This window comes from Arvicola amphibius, chromosome 1 (genome assembly GCF_903992535.2).
Source record: "Arvicola amphibius chromosome 1, mArvAmp1.2, whole genome shotgun sequence".
Classification (NCBI taxonomy): Eukaryota; Metazoa; Chordata; class Mammalia; order Rodentia; family Cricetidae; genus Arvicola; species Arvicola amphibius.
Window position 1 is genome coordinate 153,143,538 of NC_052047.1, and position 13,589 is coordinate 153,157,126.

At 47.3% G+C, this 13,589-nt stretch overlaps 1 protein-coding gene and 1 non-coding gene across 2 annotated transcripts; both read left to right on the forward strand.

Moving 5' to 3' along the window:
- The first annotated feature begins 53 nt into the window (after window positions 1-53).
- Window positions 54-11,677, forward strand: LOC119807621 (cytochrome b ascorbate-dependent protein 3). Its single transcript, XM_038319699.1, has 7 exons — window positions 54-193; window positions 3,236-3,338; window positions 5,203-5,401; window positions 7,955-8,163; window positions 8,813-8,967; window positions 9,698-9,854; window positions 10,395-11,677. The coding sequence occupies exons 3-7, from the start codon at window positions 5,218-5,220 to the stop codon at window positions 10,416-10,418; spliced, it is 729 nt and encodes a 242-aa protein (XP_038175627.1). The 5' UTR covers window positions 54-193; window positions 3,236-3,338; window positions 5,203-5,217; the 3' UTR covers window positions 10,419-11,677.
- On the forward strand, window positions 6,381-6,484 carry LOC119806010. The gene has a single exon (XR_005284066.1). It is a non-coding gene; the product is annotated as a U6 spliceosomal RNA (small nuclear RNA).
- Window positions 11,678-13,589: the final 1,912 nt, after the last annotated feature.

A 13,589-nucleotide genomic window follows, 5' to 3' on the forward strand; every position in this document is an offset into this window, starting at 1 on the left:
AAATGCCCGAGCCTATAAAAGCCCAGGCAGCGCCCTCTGTAGCCAATCCCGCGGACTGCAGGCTTGCTGGAAAGTGAGGTTTTTCAACGTCCTGGAGGAGCCCGGGGAGTGGCGGCTCCCGCTCGGCAGTGACTGGCGACCGGCGGCGAGTCGCAGAGACCTGGCCCTGAGGTGTCCCACTGTGTGGTTAGGGGTGAGAAAGAGCCCGGGCTGGGAGAGCCGGCACATGGGTCCCAGTGGTGGTTCCGCTGCTTCCTCGCTTCGCTCTGTCATAACCTGGCATTCAGCCTGCTTTTCCTTTTAAGAATTGAACACTTTTTCATTCCGCTTCCATACTGCAGGTGGTGTTTGTAGAGGCTTCGACGCTTTTCAGAAAGAAGGCGTCTTATCTAAAACTTTCCAGGACCAAGCCGACCAAAGGTGTCAGCGTCATACCCCTTATGTCTCCAGTAGGTCTGACTGTCTGAAGACGAAGGAGCCGTGAGCACTTATGCTAGGGTGGATTTTAGTTACACTCCTGAGTAGAATATTATAGGTCGCTCACTCCTGAGTCCTGCAGTTTGGAGGAGCTGCCTTTGGAATTGAGTTCTGGGAACCGAGGACAGGAGCTGAGTGCCTGTACCAGACCTGCCACTTACCTTGACCAAGTCACTCTCCTTTGGATTCCCAACTTTGCAGTGCTTTTGAATTGTAAGATACGGGTTAACAGGACTCAAACTCTGAATTTGGTCTCCAGGGTTCTTAATATCCCTCCGTTTTTGAGGAGAGAAGCAAAAAACCCTGCCCCTTGGTCTGAGAGTAACAGTGCATTTGGAATACAGCTCCTGAGAAGAAGGACTGAATGGAAGATTCATTTCTTACCCCTGAGACTGATTCTGGTTTAGCTCAGCCTAGGAGAATCCTTTAGCTAGAGAATTGAGAAAAACATTAAATAGAGATAGATGTTAGGTACACTTCTTAACCCAGGGTATATAAACTACACCCCACTGGCCGCATCTAACCCAGAGTGGATTTTACACAGTTAAACTATTGCGAGGGTGTGTGAGAAATGTGAGAATCATATGAGGCTTAGATCTCAGTGTCCATCAAGTGTTAATGAGCACTGAACTCTTCTTGGCTGCTCTTGTATCGCACCAGCCCAGAATGGATGGTACAATTGTGATAGAGACTTGGAAGCCCTCTAAACCCTAAACCCTAAAGAGTTTGCTGACTCGCTCCTGAGCATGGGGCCTGGTAGACTGAGGACAGGAGGCTCAGCTATGGTGAGCATGTCTTGACATCTTAGTCCAGACTGCTCAGTGCAAACGCTCTTCGTCTCAGCATTTGCATGTGTTCTTTCCCTGGCTTTTGCTATTTTAGGAAAAGAGAGGGCTTATCTGTGAACTGTAGACAGCAATATAACTTTCCCGCCTTCTGTCACAAAAGTGTTCTGATCACCTGTTCTAAGTCTGCCACAAAGGGGTAACCCAGGGCTTGTAAGGGGGATGGATGCATGCAGTCCCTTTTGATTTCTTGTTCTTTTGCCTTCCCTTTTCTTTTTTCTCAAATATATTTTGAGTGTGTGTGTGTGAGAGAGAGAGAGAGAGACATACAGACACACACACACACACACACACACACAGAGAGAGAGAGAGAAGAGAGAGAGAGAGAGAGAGAGAGAGAGAGAGAGGGAGGGAGAGGTGAGTAGGTGCCTGAGGAGTCAAGAAGTAGATACTCCCTTGGAGCTGAGGTAGTAGGCAGGCAGCTGTGGGTTATCTGATGTGAGTACTGGGAACTCAACTCTGGTGCTCTGCAAAGCCAATATGCACTCTTAACTGCTGAGCCTTCTCTTCATATGCCCAACCCTGCCTTTTCGTTGATGTTGTTTTTGAGCTAGGGTCTTACAGAGCCTAGGTTAGCCTCAACTATATACACATAGCTGAAGATGACCTTGAACTTCTGATTCTTCTGCTTTCTACCTCTGGAATGCTGGTATTATAAGTATGAACCATCACTCCTAGGTCTAACTTTCAGTATAGAAGATATGTGCAGTTTATTACAAGGTCAAGGGGTGAAATAAACAGTGTTCAGGAGGAACATTTTGTAGAACACATTCTCAAGCAGTGAGAATGGACAATGGCTAAAGGGGCTACTGTCTCCTTTTTTCTTTTGTTAAAAAAATAAATTTCAGAAGTCAATTTTGTCAGATGACTGGAGTATTTCACTGAAGGAATGGAGGTTGTGCTAGGCAGACACTTAGTAATCCCAAACCTCTTTGGTAATCCCAAACCTCTTTTGCCCTTTCATGAATCAAGGAAAGCAGCTCTGAGGCTGGGTAGCAAATCCCTGGACCCAATAGCTCAGCCATGAAGTGTGTTTGTTCCCTAGCCCTTATCCCTTTCTCAGAGATTGCTACTAATGTGGGCCACCTTGTGAGAGCCCAGCATCTGCTGCTGGTTGGATGGATAGCTGGCATGGTGTGAAATGTAATGAAGTATAGACCTGGACATGCATGGGGACCAGGAGCTTCGGGTTTTGTTGGGGGAGCTGGTCTCCCTATGTTGCTAAGACTAGTGTTGAACTCTTGTACTCAAATGATCCTCCTGATTCAGCCTCTCAAGTAGCTAGTGGCATAGGTACAACTTTGCCTAGCTAGCTTTAGATTTTGTTAGCAGTTAGGATAAAAACTGAAGGGACTGAAGAATGGGACTGAAGAAATGGCTCGGTGGTTAGGAATGGATGGTGCTCTTGCACAATATCTGAGTGTGGTTTCCAGCACTCAAGTTGGTTGGTCTACAGCTGTCTGTAACTCCCGCTCCAGAGAACCCAACACCCTTTCTGCCTGCACATACACCATGTAGCATTCTCTCTCTCTCTCTCTCTCTCTCTCTCTCTCTCTCTCTCTCTCTCTCTCTCTCTCTCTCTCTCTCATTCTAGGATAGTAATAAATGTGAATATTGCTTGACTCTCAATAATGTCCTTACATTTTTTTGTCTTGATCTTATAACCTGTGGATAAGGAAAAAAGGTCTAAGGCCTTAAAGCCAAGTAGACAAGGGTTTGAAGCTCCTGTGATCTTGCTTGGTCCTGGTGCTAGATACTTACAGTACGTCTGAGCTTTAATTTCTCCATGTATAGGATTGGAGTGATAGTTCTCACAGTTATCAAGAGGAATAAGTGGGACCGTGGGTTTCTAGTTTCTAGTGCTTGTAGCTAGTGTTCAGTTAATAGTTTTTATTGCCATGCTTTTCTTTCAGAGAACAAGTCTTGTAATGTTAAGTGTTTTCCTGAGGTCACTCAGACTGTGAAAATCAGAGATTAGACCGCTCTTCTGTGAGCTTTCAGCTGCTGGGTCTGCAGGTAAGAACTTGGGTATTGTCCCTCCTTGGGCATTATTAGCTTTTGGTCCTGTTACTTGGTCCAGAGAGATGGTCCTCAATATCTGGAGGCCACATAGTTACCTTCTTGGTGTAAGCCCAGGGCACAGATTGGAAGCAGGGCTGGGCCCTGTGTTTTGTCTTTGCCTACTTGCTTGGCCGTGTGTGTGTGTGTGTGTGTGTGACTGGGAATCAAACTCATGACTTGCTTATGCTAAACAAGCCCCTGACACTGAGCTGCAAATATAGCCCCTTGCCTGTTTTTTAAGACTAACTGCTCGTGACATAATTATTCACTAGAGAAAGCCTGAAAGCCGAGTTGGTTCCTGGCAGAAATCTAAAAATAATCGCTTTCTAGACCATGAGTTCTTGCTTCCCCTTTTCTCCTCTGGACTTTCCCCAGAAAAGAAAAAGCAGAAGTAAGTCTCAGGTGTAGAAGCAGCCCGGGGCAGGGGGGGTGCCCTCAGTTCAAGGAGAGAAGTGGAGGGTTGGGGTCGAGGCCAGGCCCCATTGAGTTCATCTTCTGTAAGGGAGACCTTTTTATACAGAATTGAAAACACATAGAGCTTTCTCACAGGTGACATAATGCTAGGGATTAAACATCCCTGGCTAAAAGTTCAGAAGATTCTGAAACTTAAAATTTGGGGTTTGGCTTTGGTGCTTTATTTACTTATTTATTTATTTATTTATTTACTTATTTATTTATTTATTGTTGGTTGGTTGGTTGGCTTGGGGTTTTTGTTTGTTTATTTGGTTGCTTGTTTTTTGAGACAGGGTTTCTCTGTGTAGGCCTGGCTATTCTGGAAATCATCCTTTAGACTAGACTGGCTCTAACTCAGAGATCTACCTACCTCTGCCTCCCAAATAGTGGGATTAAAGGCATGTGTCACTATGCCTGGCCAGACCTAAAACCTTTTGATCACCAAAAATGAACACTCAAAACATGTAACATCGAAACATTTCCAAATCTAAAAACCTCTGCCATCTACAATTCTTCATATCCAATCATTGTTTTTTTTTTTTAAAAATGTATATATATGGTCAGGTGGTGGTAGCTCATACCTAATCCCAGCACTTGGGTGGCAGAGGCCGGCAGATCTCTGAGTTCAAGGTCAGCCTGGTCTACAGAGATAGCCAGGGCAACAAAACAAACTGTCTTGAAAAAATATATATATGTATATATATACATATATATATACATATATATATGGATGTTTTGCCTATATATTTGTTTATGTACCACATGCATGTCTGTCCATGGAAACTAGAATAAAGCATTAGATCCCCTGGAACTGGAGTTACAGATTGTTGGGAGCCACACGTAGGTGTTGGGAATTGAACCTAGGTCCTCTATAAAGAACAGCCAGTGATCTTCGCTGAGCTGCTTCTCCAGCCTCCATACCCAGTCATTTTGTTGAAGGTGTTTGCAGCTTAGAATGTGTTTCCCTGCATTGGATTGTAGTTTTGCTGCCTTATGTTGGAACCCAGGGCCTGGGAATTTGTGATCTAGAAATTTAGGGTTTTGATTTGTTCCTTTCCTGGTTTAGGTGTGGCAGTCATTTTTTTTACCTTCTGGTTCTGTGTGGGGAGGCTAATCAATACCAAGGATATGAGCCCAGGGCTTTGGCATCTCGCCAGAGCTCCATACGTGGTCTATGCCCTGCCAGGTGCAGGGGTGGGGCCTCGTTCATTGCGAGTTTACCTCAACAATGAGGCCATCTGGGGACAGAGGAACTGAAGCAAAAGATTCCATACCACAGGCAGAAAGGGAGGTCAGTGTTACTTCCTTTAGCTGCTGTCTGGGTTCACCATGGTTAGCCAGGACACGTGACTTCTGCTTCTTCTAGGAGTTCTTGATCAGAATGGCTTCAGGACGGTTTTACATGACCTGCATGGTACTGGGGTCCCTCGGATCAATGTGCATCCTCTTCATCACCTACTGGATGCAGTACTGGCGTGGTGGCTTTGCCTGGGATGGCAGTGTACACATGTTCAACTGGCACCCAGTGCTCATGATCTCTGGCATGGTGGTGCTCTATGGAGCTGGTGAGTAATACGTTCACAGTGTGAGGGACTGATATAGCCTAGGCCTGAGCAGGGCGGCACTAATTCTCTCCAAGGGACATATTTTGGGGTGTTGATTTGGGGACTATCATGGCAGGGTGAATTGGGCTGTTCCAATGGGACCAGCTATCATTACTGGAAGAAGTAAAAAGTGTAGGAACAGCTTCACAGATAATCAGAGACAGGGTCAGTGAAACTTTCTCTAAAGGACCAGACCATAATTTTTTCAGGCTTTGTAATGGTATGATTGTAATATGTATTGAAATTACTCAGCTCTGCCATTGTGTCATGGGAACAGCCATGGAAAGCACATAAAACACATGAGTGTAAGTGTGTACCAATAAAATGTTATTCACAGAATTAGGCAGCAGGCTAGATTTGGCCTAGCACCGCTCTAGAGAACAGGAATTGAAGGCATTTGTATGACAGTTGAGTCAAAGATCCGTCTGTGCCCCATGCATTCAAATCTGTGTCTTGTAACATGGGAAGTGAACCCTAGTTGTAGGATGGGAATGATGATAACATTGGCAAAAGTCACTTACCATGCATATTTCATACATCATCCCCTCTGGTTCCTGGCTTTTTTATGATGTGTTTGTTGTATGCATATGCATGTGCATATGTGTGTATGTGTGTGGAGGCTACAGGACAAGCTTGGGTGTCATTCATTTTTAAGCACCTTGCACCTTGAAACTTTTCTTTTTCTGTTTTTAACTTTTTTTCAATTTTTTAAAGACAGGGTCTCACTATGTAGCCCTGACTGTCCTTAAACTCACTATGTAGGCCGGGTTGCCCTTGAACTCACAGAGTTTCATCTGCTTCTGCCTCCCAAGGGCTGGGATTAAAGACATGTGCCACCGCTGCCAGGCATCCACTTTGTTCTTAGAGCAAGTCTGTGAGCTGGGCTCTGTAGTCCTGTCCATTTTACAGAGGAGGAAACAGACTTAAGAAGCAGGTGCTGGTGCTCGCTTCGGCAGCACATATACTAAAATTGGAACGATACAGAGATTAGCATGGCCCCTGCGCAAGGATGACATGCAAATTTGTGAAGTGTTCCTTGGCCTGGAGAGGGAGTGGGGGGTATGGATGGAAGAGAAGGGAGGGAAGGGGGAGGAGATGGAAATTTTTAAATATAAAAAAATAAACCATGAAAAAAAAAAGAAGCAGGTGCTGGCTTTGGATCTCTCTGCCTGAGCTCTTTAGATTTTCACTTTTTGCTTTCGGTGGTGTTGGGAGTGGAACTGGACCCAGGCTCTCCACATGACAGATGCTGAGCTGTACCCTCAGGTCTCATGCCTGGGTTCTTTCATTACCTCCACTCCTGAGACAGAAAGATCCACCAGTCTCTGCCTTCTGAGTTCTGGAATTAGAGGCGTGGGCCAGCACCACCAGGCTATGCCTAGATTCTTTTTTTTTTTTAATATTTATTTATTATTATGTATGCAATATTCTGTCTGTGTGTATGCCTGCAGGCCAGAAGAGGACCCCATTACAGATGGTTGTGAGCCACCATGTGGTTGCTGGGAATTGAACTCGGGACCTTTGGAAAAGCAGACAATGCTCTTAACCTCTGAGCCATCTCTCCAGCCCTATGCCTAGATTCTTAATCACCCTTGGCTGTGTGGGTGCAGTGTGATCAGACCATGGAGAGAGTGCTTATCAGCCCACAGAGCTGCATTCAGGATTGAAGCAGGGCAGTTCAGAAAACCTCCCAGTTTAAGCAGCCCTTCTTATCTTAGTTCCTGGCCAACTGCCTTCCACAAATAATGGGAAGGTGGCATGTACTAGTGTAGTCTTAGGGCTTCTATTCCTGTGATAAAACAGCATAACCAAAAGCAACTTGGGGAAGGAAAGGTTTGTTTTCCCTTACATCTTTAGTCTTGCATGAAGAGAATCAGTGCAGGAACTGAAGCAGAGACTGTGGAGGAAAGCAGCTTACGGGATGGCACCTCATGGCTTGTTCACCCTGCTTTCTCTCTCTTTTTTTCCTCTTAATTTTTTAATCTTTATTTTTATGTGTATGATTGTTTTGCCTGCATGTATGTCTGTGCACTGTGTGTATCCAGTGCCTGTGGAGGCCGGAAGAGGGTGTCCGATCCCCCTGGGACTGGAGTTACAGATGGTTGGGAACTGTCATGTAGGTGCTGGGATTAAACTCAGGGCCTCTGGAAGACCAGTGAGCCATCTCTCCTTCTCTGCTTTCTCTGCCATCCAGGACCTCCAGCCCAGGGACAGTGCTACCTCCAGTGAGCTTGGCTCTCCCATGTCATCGTTAATAAAGAAAACTCCCTACAGACTCGCTTACAGGCAGTCTGTTGAAGGGGGATTTCTCAATTGAGGCTCCTTCTTCTCAGATTTATATCAAGTTTATATCAAGTTATATCAGATTTATATCAAGTTTATATCAAGTTGACAAGTTGACCATCCGGGGCGAGTTAATGTCCTGACACTTCTTCCTGTCGAGAGGCTGTGTGGGGCCACATCAGGGGAGTGTGAGGTGGTGTGGCCACGCTCTGAGACTGTTCTCTCCTGCAGCCTCGCTGGTGTACCGCCTGCCCTTGTCGTGGGTTGGGCCCAAACTGCCCTGGAAGGTTCTCCATGCCACACTGCACCTGCTGGCCTTCACCTTAACAGTTGTGGGCTTGGTTGCCGTCTTTCAGTTCCACAACCATTCAAAAATCTCACACCTCTACTCCCTGCATAGCTGGCTGGGTATCATCACTGTCATCTTCTTCGCCTGCCAGGTAGGTGCCCTCTGCCCTCCTCTGCCCTCCTCTGCCCTCCTCTGCCCTCCTCTGCCCTGGGCATCATGGGCTTCATTAACCTCGGCTCCAAATAGTCTCTCTGCCGTTTGCCTAGAGAGGGCCTCATATCCTGTAGACTCAGCTATTTAAGTGGCCCTGAGAGTTGGGGTTCCTACTCTTATCTTGTTCCTTATACCTGTTACACTGCCCGTCTGTCCTCCTCACTTTGTCATCCCACTTGTCATCCTGACTCCAGTGCACCCTTTTCTCCTGTCTCCACTCTTCACTCTTTGAACCAAAGCAATTCTAAAAATGATTTCAGCATTCCAATGCTAGTCCTGTGCTTGAATTATTTATGAACCAAGACTAGCAGGAATCCAAGGCTAACGAGAATGACTAGGTTTTCTGAGTGTACTGCTGTAAGCCTTTCACACACACATTGCTAGTTACATTAACACACTTGTGTAATAGAAATGGGCATATCACAGTGAGGCATGGTGTGTGAGGCATGGGGCTGTGCGTGGTGGGAATGGTTGAGTTGAACAAGAAGGGCCAGAGGACAGTGGCCAGCAGGAGTTACAGATGTGACATGGAGGGTAGATGGTGCGGACAGTGATTCAACCAGGGACTTCCTTCCTTGTATCCACAGTGGTCCCTAGGCTTTGCCATCTTTCTCCTGCCCTGGGCATCTCAGTGGCTGCGAAGCCTCCTGAAACCTGTGCACGTCTTCTTTGGAGCCTGCATCCTTTCCCTGTCCATCACGTCTGTTATTTCTGGCATCAATGAGAAGCTTTTCTTTGTTTTGTAAGTTCTAAGGGGCCTCTAGACTAGGGCACATGGGAGGGAGTAGAGGCTTCAGGAGATGCCTCCTGTAATCATAGGACTTAGCCAGCATGGCAGCCTCTGTGCTTGAGTCCATTCTGGGAAGGAGGCAGCCTTTAGGTTGAAACTGGAAACCTGGCAATACTTACTGAGCATTAAGTGATACAGCACCTACTGTTTGTCAGGAACTGCTCTAAGCTCTCCACCTTTGTCACCTACAACATTGAGCTAGGCGTGAGGTGCCTGCCTTTAATCCTAGCACTACAGGCAGGCAGATCTCTGTGAGTTCAAGGTCAGCTTGATCTTCTTGGTGAGTTCAAGTCAGGCAGGTCTCCTTTGTGAACCCTTGTTAAAGAAATGTGTAGTGAGTAACTTACAGCCAGTAAATGGCAGAAGTAGGGACTGAGTTAGGCACTCTGCCTCCAGAGCCTGCATAACTAACCACTGTTGTCCTGGGTTTTGAGGCAGAATAGTAAAGTGAACAGCAAATGAGATTGGAAATGGGCCCTGAAGTTTAGGTCTTGGTTGTGCTATGTACTAGTTATGCAAATGTGGGCAAGTTCATTTCACTAGGATCTTTGTTTTCTCACAGGTAAAGCATTGCGATGTTTCTGCCTGTCACTGTGGTAGGATTTAGGCAGTATGATAATTCCAGGTCATAGGGGAATAAGAGAAATTCTCTCAAAAGCCCACATTATTTTGTCGTTTTCAGGAAAAATGCCACCAAGCCCTACTCCAGCCTGCCTAGTGAGGCAATCTTTGCCAACAGTACTGGGGTCTTGGTGGTGGCTTTTGGCCTACTGGTTCTCTATATTCTTCTGGCTTCACCTTGGAAGCGTCCAGATCCAAGCACTCTGACTGACAGACAGGTATGGCTTCTGGTTCCCATTGTAGGTGGGGTAAGGCCAGGTCTAGGGAAGGACCCAGGAAGGCCTTGCACCTCGCTGAGAAGATTGACCCTCTTTGCCAGGTGGAAAGCCAAGCCGCTTGAAGGTGGAGATTGAGTGGCAGGTGGGGATTCTGGCACCAGAGCAGCCAGGCCTGCAGTGACTTCCCAAGTTCCCCTCCCCTGTAGGAGTCCCTGGGTTTGTGAAGTGACACGCGAAGGGCTTGAGCCTGGTGACCTTCTGCCAGCTCTGTGGCTAGTCTAGTGGGACAAGTGCTTACTGACAGGTCAGGTGCTGAAAGCCGGTCTTGCCTGTTCTTGACCACTGAGGCTCTGGCAGATGTGGGAAGGTGTGCTATGAACCAGTCTCGGGGACTCTGGGCTTCTCTGAAAGATCTGGTGGCTCGGCTGGGTTCACCCTGCAGGGTGAGGGTCTATCTGAGCGGCTCGGGCCTGGTGTGCCTCCTGAAGCTCGGGGACCCTTTCAAGGTCATGGCTTTAATCCTGTGCTTCTTCTTTCCAGCCCCTGTTGCATGACAGGGAGTGAAGCGGGCAGGGGCTCACGGGAACAGTCGGAGGTGCAGTGTCTGCTCTCTCAGAAGCTCTTCTGTACTTGGGGCTCCTGGCTGGTTTCAGCAACAGACCTCTCTTGGGCCAGAGACCAAACCTACTACTCCAGTTCCCAGCCCACTCTCGCCAGCCACTTGGTGTCCATCTGCTTTTCTTGATGGCTTTGACTTGTTGGCTTTTTTTTCAAGGGCCTTGGTCATTCATGTCTCTTCTGCTGGTCTTTAGAATTTGGGCTGCTTTCTCCTCACCATTCCTAGGGATGTGGTAGAAGCTAAGGCTCAAATATAGTCCATACATGCTCTCTGTGGGAGCATTTTTTTGGTGGTTAGGCAGGCTTCTTCTGCTCTGCCCTGGATGAGCATTTGGGAGGGCTGAGACGTGGGAGGTAACTAAAGGGACGGTAGCAGCAGGAGAGGCTTTGTAGTAGCTAGGTGCTAGTCACTCTGAGCTGCTCTGTTCACTTTGATATGCTGTGGTGTGTGTGTGTTGTGACCATGTGGCTCCCCCTCTTCTAGTTGCTGCTTCAGCTGCTGCCTGGATCCCGCCCTTTCCCTGTGACTTACATGCCTGCCCCGCTCAGGCAACCCTATGAGCCCTGGTAAACTATTCTCCCACTCTTCCTAAGTGATGAGTAACAGAGGATTGTGGGCATGGGCTTTCCTGCCTCCTCTAGTCACGCTCTTCCCTGACAAGGCCCAGCCCACTATGAAATTGAAGTCAGCATTATGAAGCAATTTGCTGGGCAGAGTCCTGGTAGCCACTCCTGCCTTTGGAGGTGTTCTTGATTGAGTACTGGGTGCTTTTGCCTCCTCCCACCCAAGGCCGTCAAGCCTCCCTCCATGGTACGCCAGAATGTGAGCTTTGCTCTTCTCCTGAATAGAAACTGGGGAAGAGGGAGGAGTCCTGCCCCTCTAGTTTGAATTGGCCTGTGGCACTTCATACTTCCTCAGATAAGCTCTGCCAGGTCCCAGCTGCAAACTGCTGTACTTAACAGACCAATAGGAGGAGTCAGGGGTTCCTGCACTCCCTGCAGTTAGTGATCAGGCTGAACTTCAACCCCACTGCCAGAAGTGGGCAGGAGGGCTGGCATGAACTTGCTGACCAGATGAAGCCTGCACACCATTGGTATTACTGCTGAGCACCTTGAACGAGACCAGCTCCCCTGGTTTACTCACGAGAGGGTATTCTACTTCTTCATGAATCTGATTTTTATTAAATGTGTTTTTAAACTTTAAAGGTGTCTTCTTTTGTCCAGACTGGGTAGCTTAAAAAAAAAAAAAAAAAAGGCTGGGCAGTGGTGGCGCACGCCTTTAATCCCCGGCACTGGGGAGGCAGAGGCAGGCAGATCTCTGAGTTCGAGGCCAGCCTGGTCTACAAGAGCTAGTTCCAGGACAGGATTCAAAGCTACAGAGAAACCCTGCCTCAAAAAACAAAAAACAAAACCAAAACAAAACAAAAAACCCACATGGCCGGGCGGTAGTGGCGCACACCTTTAATCCCAGCACTCGGGAGGCAGAGGCAGGCAGATTTCTGTGAGTTCAAGACCATCCTGGTCTACAAGAGCTAGTTCCAGGACAGGCTCCAGAGCTACTGAGAAACCCTGTCTCGAAAAAACAAAAACAAACAAAAAAAGGTACCTCTCATTCAGAAGGCCTGCCCTTACCCCTGATCACTTACAAAGGCCTCTTTATTTTTGAGACTGGATCTCACTATGGATCCCTGGCTTGTAGCATGAATTCTAATTGGTCTTAATAATAAAAACCTGGAGTCAGCTATCGAGTGAAAGCTGGAAGATTAGAGAAGCAGAGCAGCCAGCCACTAATTCTTACCTCTCTCTCAAACCGAAATGGTGATCCCTATCTCTACAAATCCTTTGACTGAATCTGAGTTTCTGTCTCCTCCAGCCTTATATTTCTCCCGCTATATTCCTCTCTCCATCCAGCCATATCACTCCTTCTCTGCCTCCCTAGTGCTGGAATTAAAGGCATATGAAGCCAAATGCTGGGATCACCTTTGTGTGAGCTCTGTTTCTCTTTTAGACAAGATTGAATCAGCCCTGGGTGGCCTTGAACTCAGAGATCCATCTGCCTCTCTCTCCAAGTGCTGAGATTAAAGGTATGTGCCACCACTGTCTGGCTTCTATGATTAACTGTGGCTTAGCTCTGCTCTCTGATCCTCAGGCAAACTTTGTTAGATTACAAACGAAATACCACTACACTGGCTGGCCTGGAACTAGCTATGTAGACCAAGCTGGCCTCAAACTCACAGAGATCGGCCTTCCTCTGCCTCCAGAGTGCTTGGACTAAAGGGTGTGCTACCGGGCTGGGTTCAAGGCCCCACTTCTTAATCCCATCACATTAGAAATAAAGTTTCAAGCATAGGAGTTCTGTTGAAACACAGAAGCCTTTGCTGGCACAAGAGTATATTCAAATGAGAGTTTTGGCAATTTACAAAAGCCTCAGGACAGGCTTGACCCTTACAGATGTAAGAAGGGCCAACCAGAGATCCATGATTGTATTTCTGGAATGCACGTTACTTAAATTTAGGTGGGTGTCCTTCATAATGAATGGCTTTAGGGCACATACTCCTAATAAAAGGAGTGTTCCCTGCCTTAAAGTCTGGAAAGCAAGATTCAAAAAGGAGTGGAGGTGGACAGGCAAGTAGAATGATCTACTGTCACTCTGCTGGGTGATGGGAGAGTTGGGATCCACAAGCCCTCTCTGCCGGGTACATATATCTGTGCATGCTGACAACCAGCTTTGTTGCCAGGGACTTCTGATGGAGCAGGCTGACAGAAGACCCTAGGCCCAGAGGGTCTAATCTGAGAACACAGATGATGGGTCCCTTTCTTAGTGTGGCTGTAGAGGTGACACAGTAGGAGGGCAGTGTGACTGACGCCAATGCAGGCACTGGGGCTGGTATGACTTGTCCTTGTGACAGCACTAGAACACCAGGCTGCCCTGGACCCTAATCCTCACCCGAGTCTTCACATCCTTGTGGGATGGCTACCATTGCATGTGCAGCTATGCTCATGCACAGCACGTGTGGAGGCCAGAAGACAACTTTATCTCCTGCCGCCTAATGGGATCTGGTGACCAAATTCAAGTTGTTTCGCCTTCAGGCTTCTACCCACTGAGCCATCTCGCTG

Excerpts from the sequence above, each read along its gene's own strand:
- LOC119807621 (XM_038319699.1), top strand. The coding sequence starts at position 5,218 with ATGGCTTCAGGACGGTTTTACATGACCTGCATGGTACTGGGGTCCCTC. Across the intron at positions 8,968-9,697 it reads GAGAAGCTTTTCTTTGTTTT|GAAAAATGCCACCAAGCCCT; the intron begins GTAAGTTCTAAG and ends TGTCGTTTTCAG. Across the intron at positions 9,855-10,394 it reads GCACTCTGACTGACAGACAG|CCCCTGTTGCATGACAGGGA; the intron begins GTATGGCTTCTG and ends TCTTCTTTCCAG.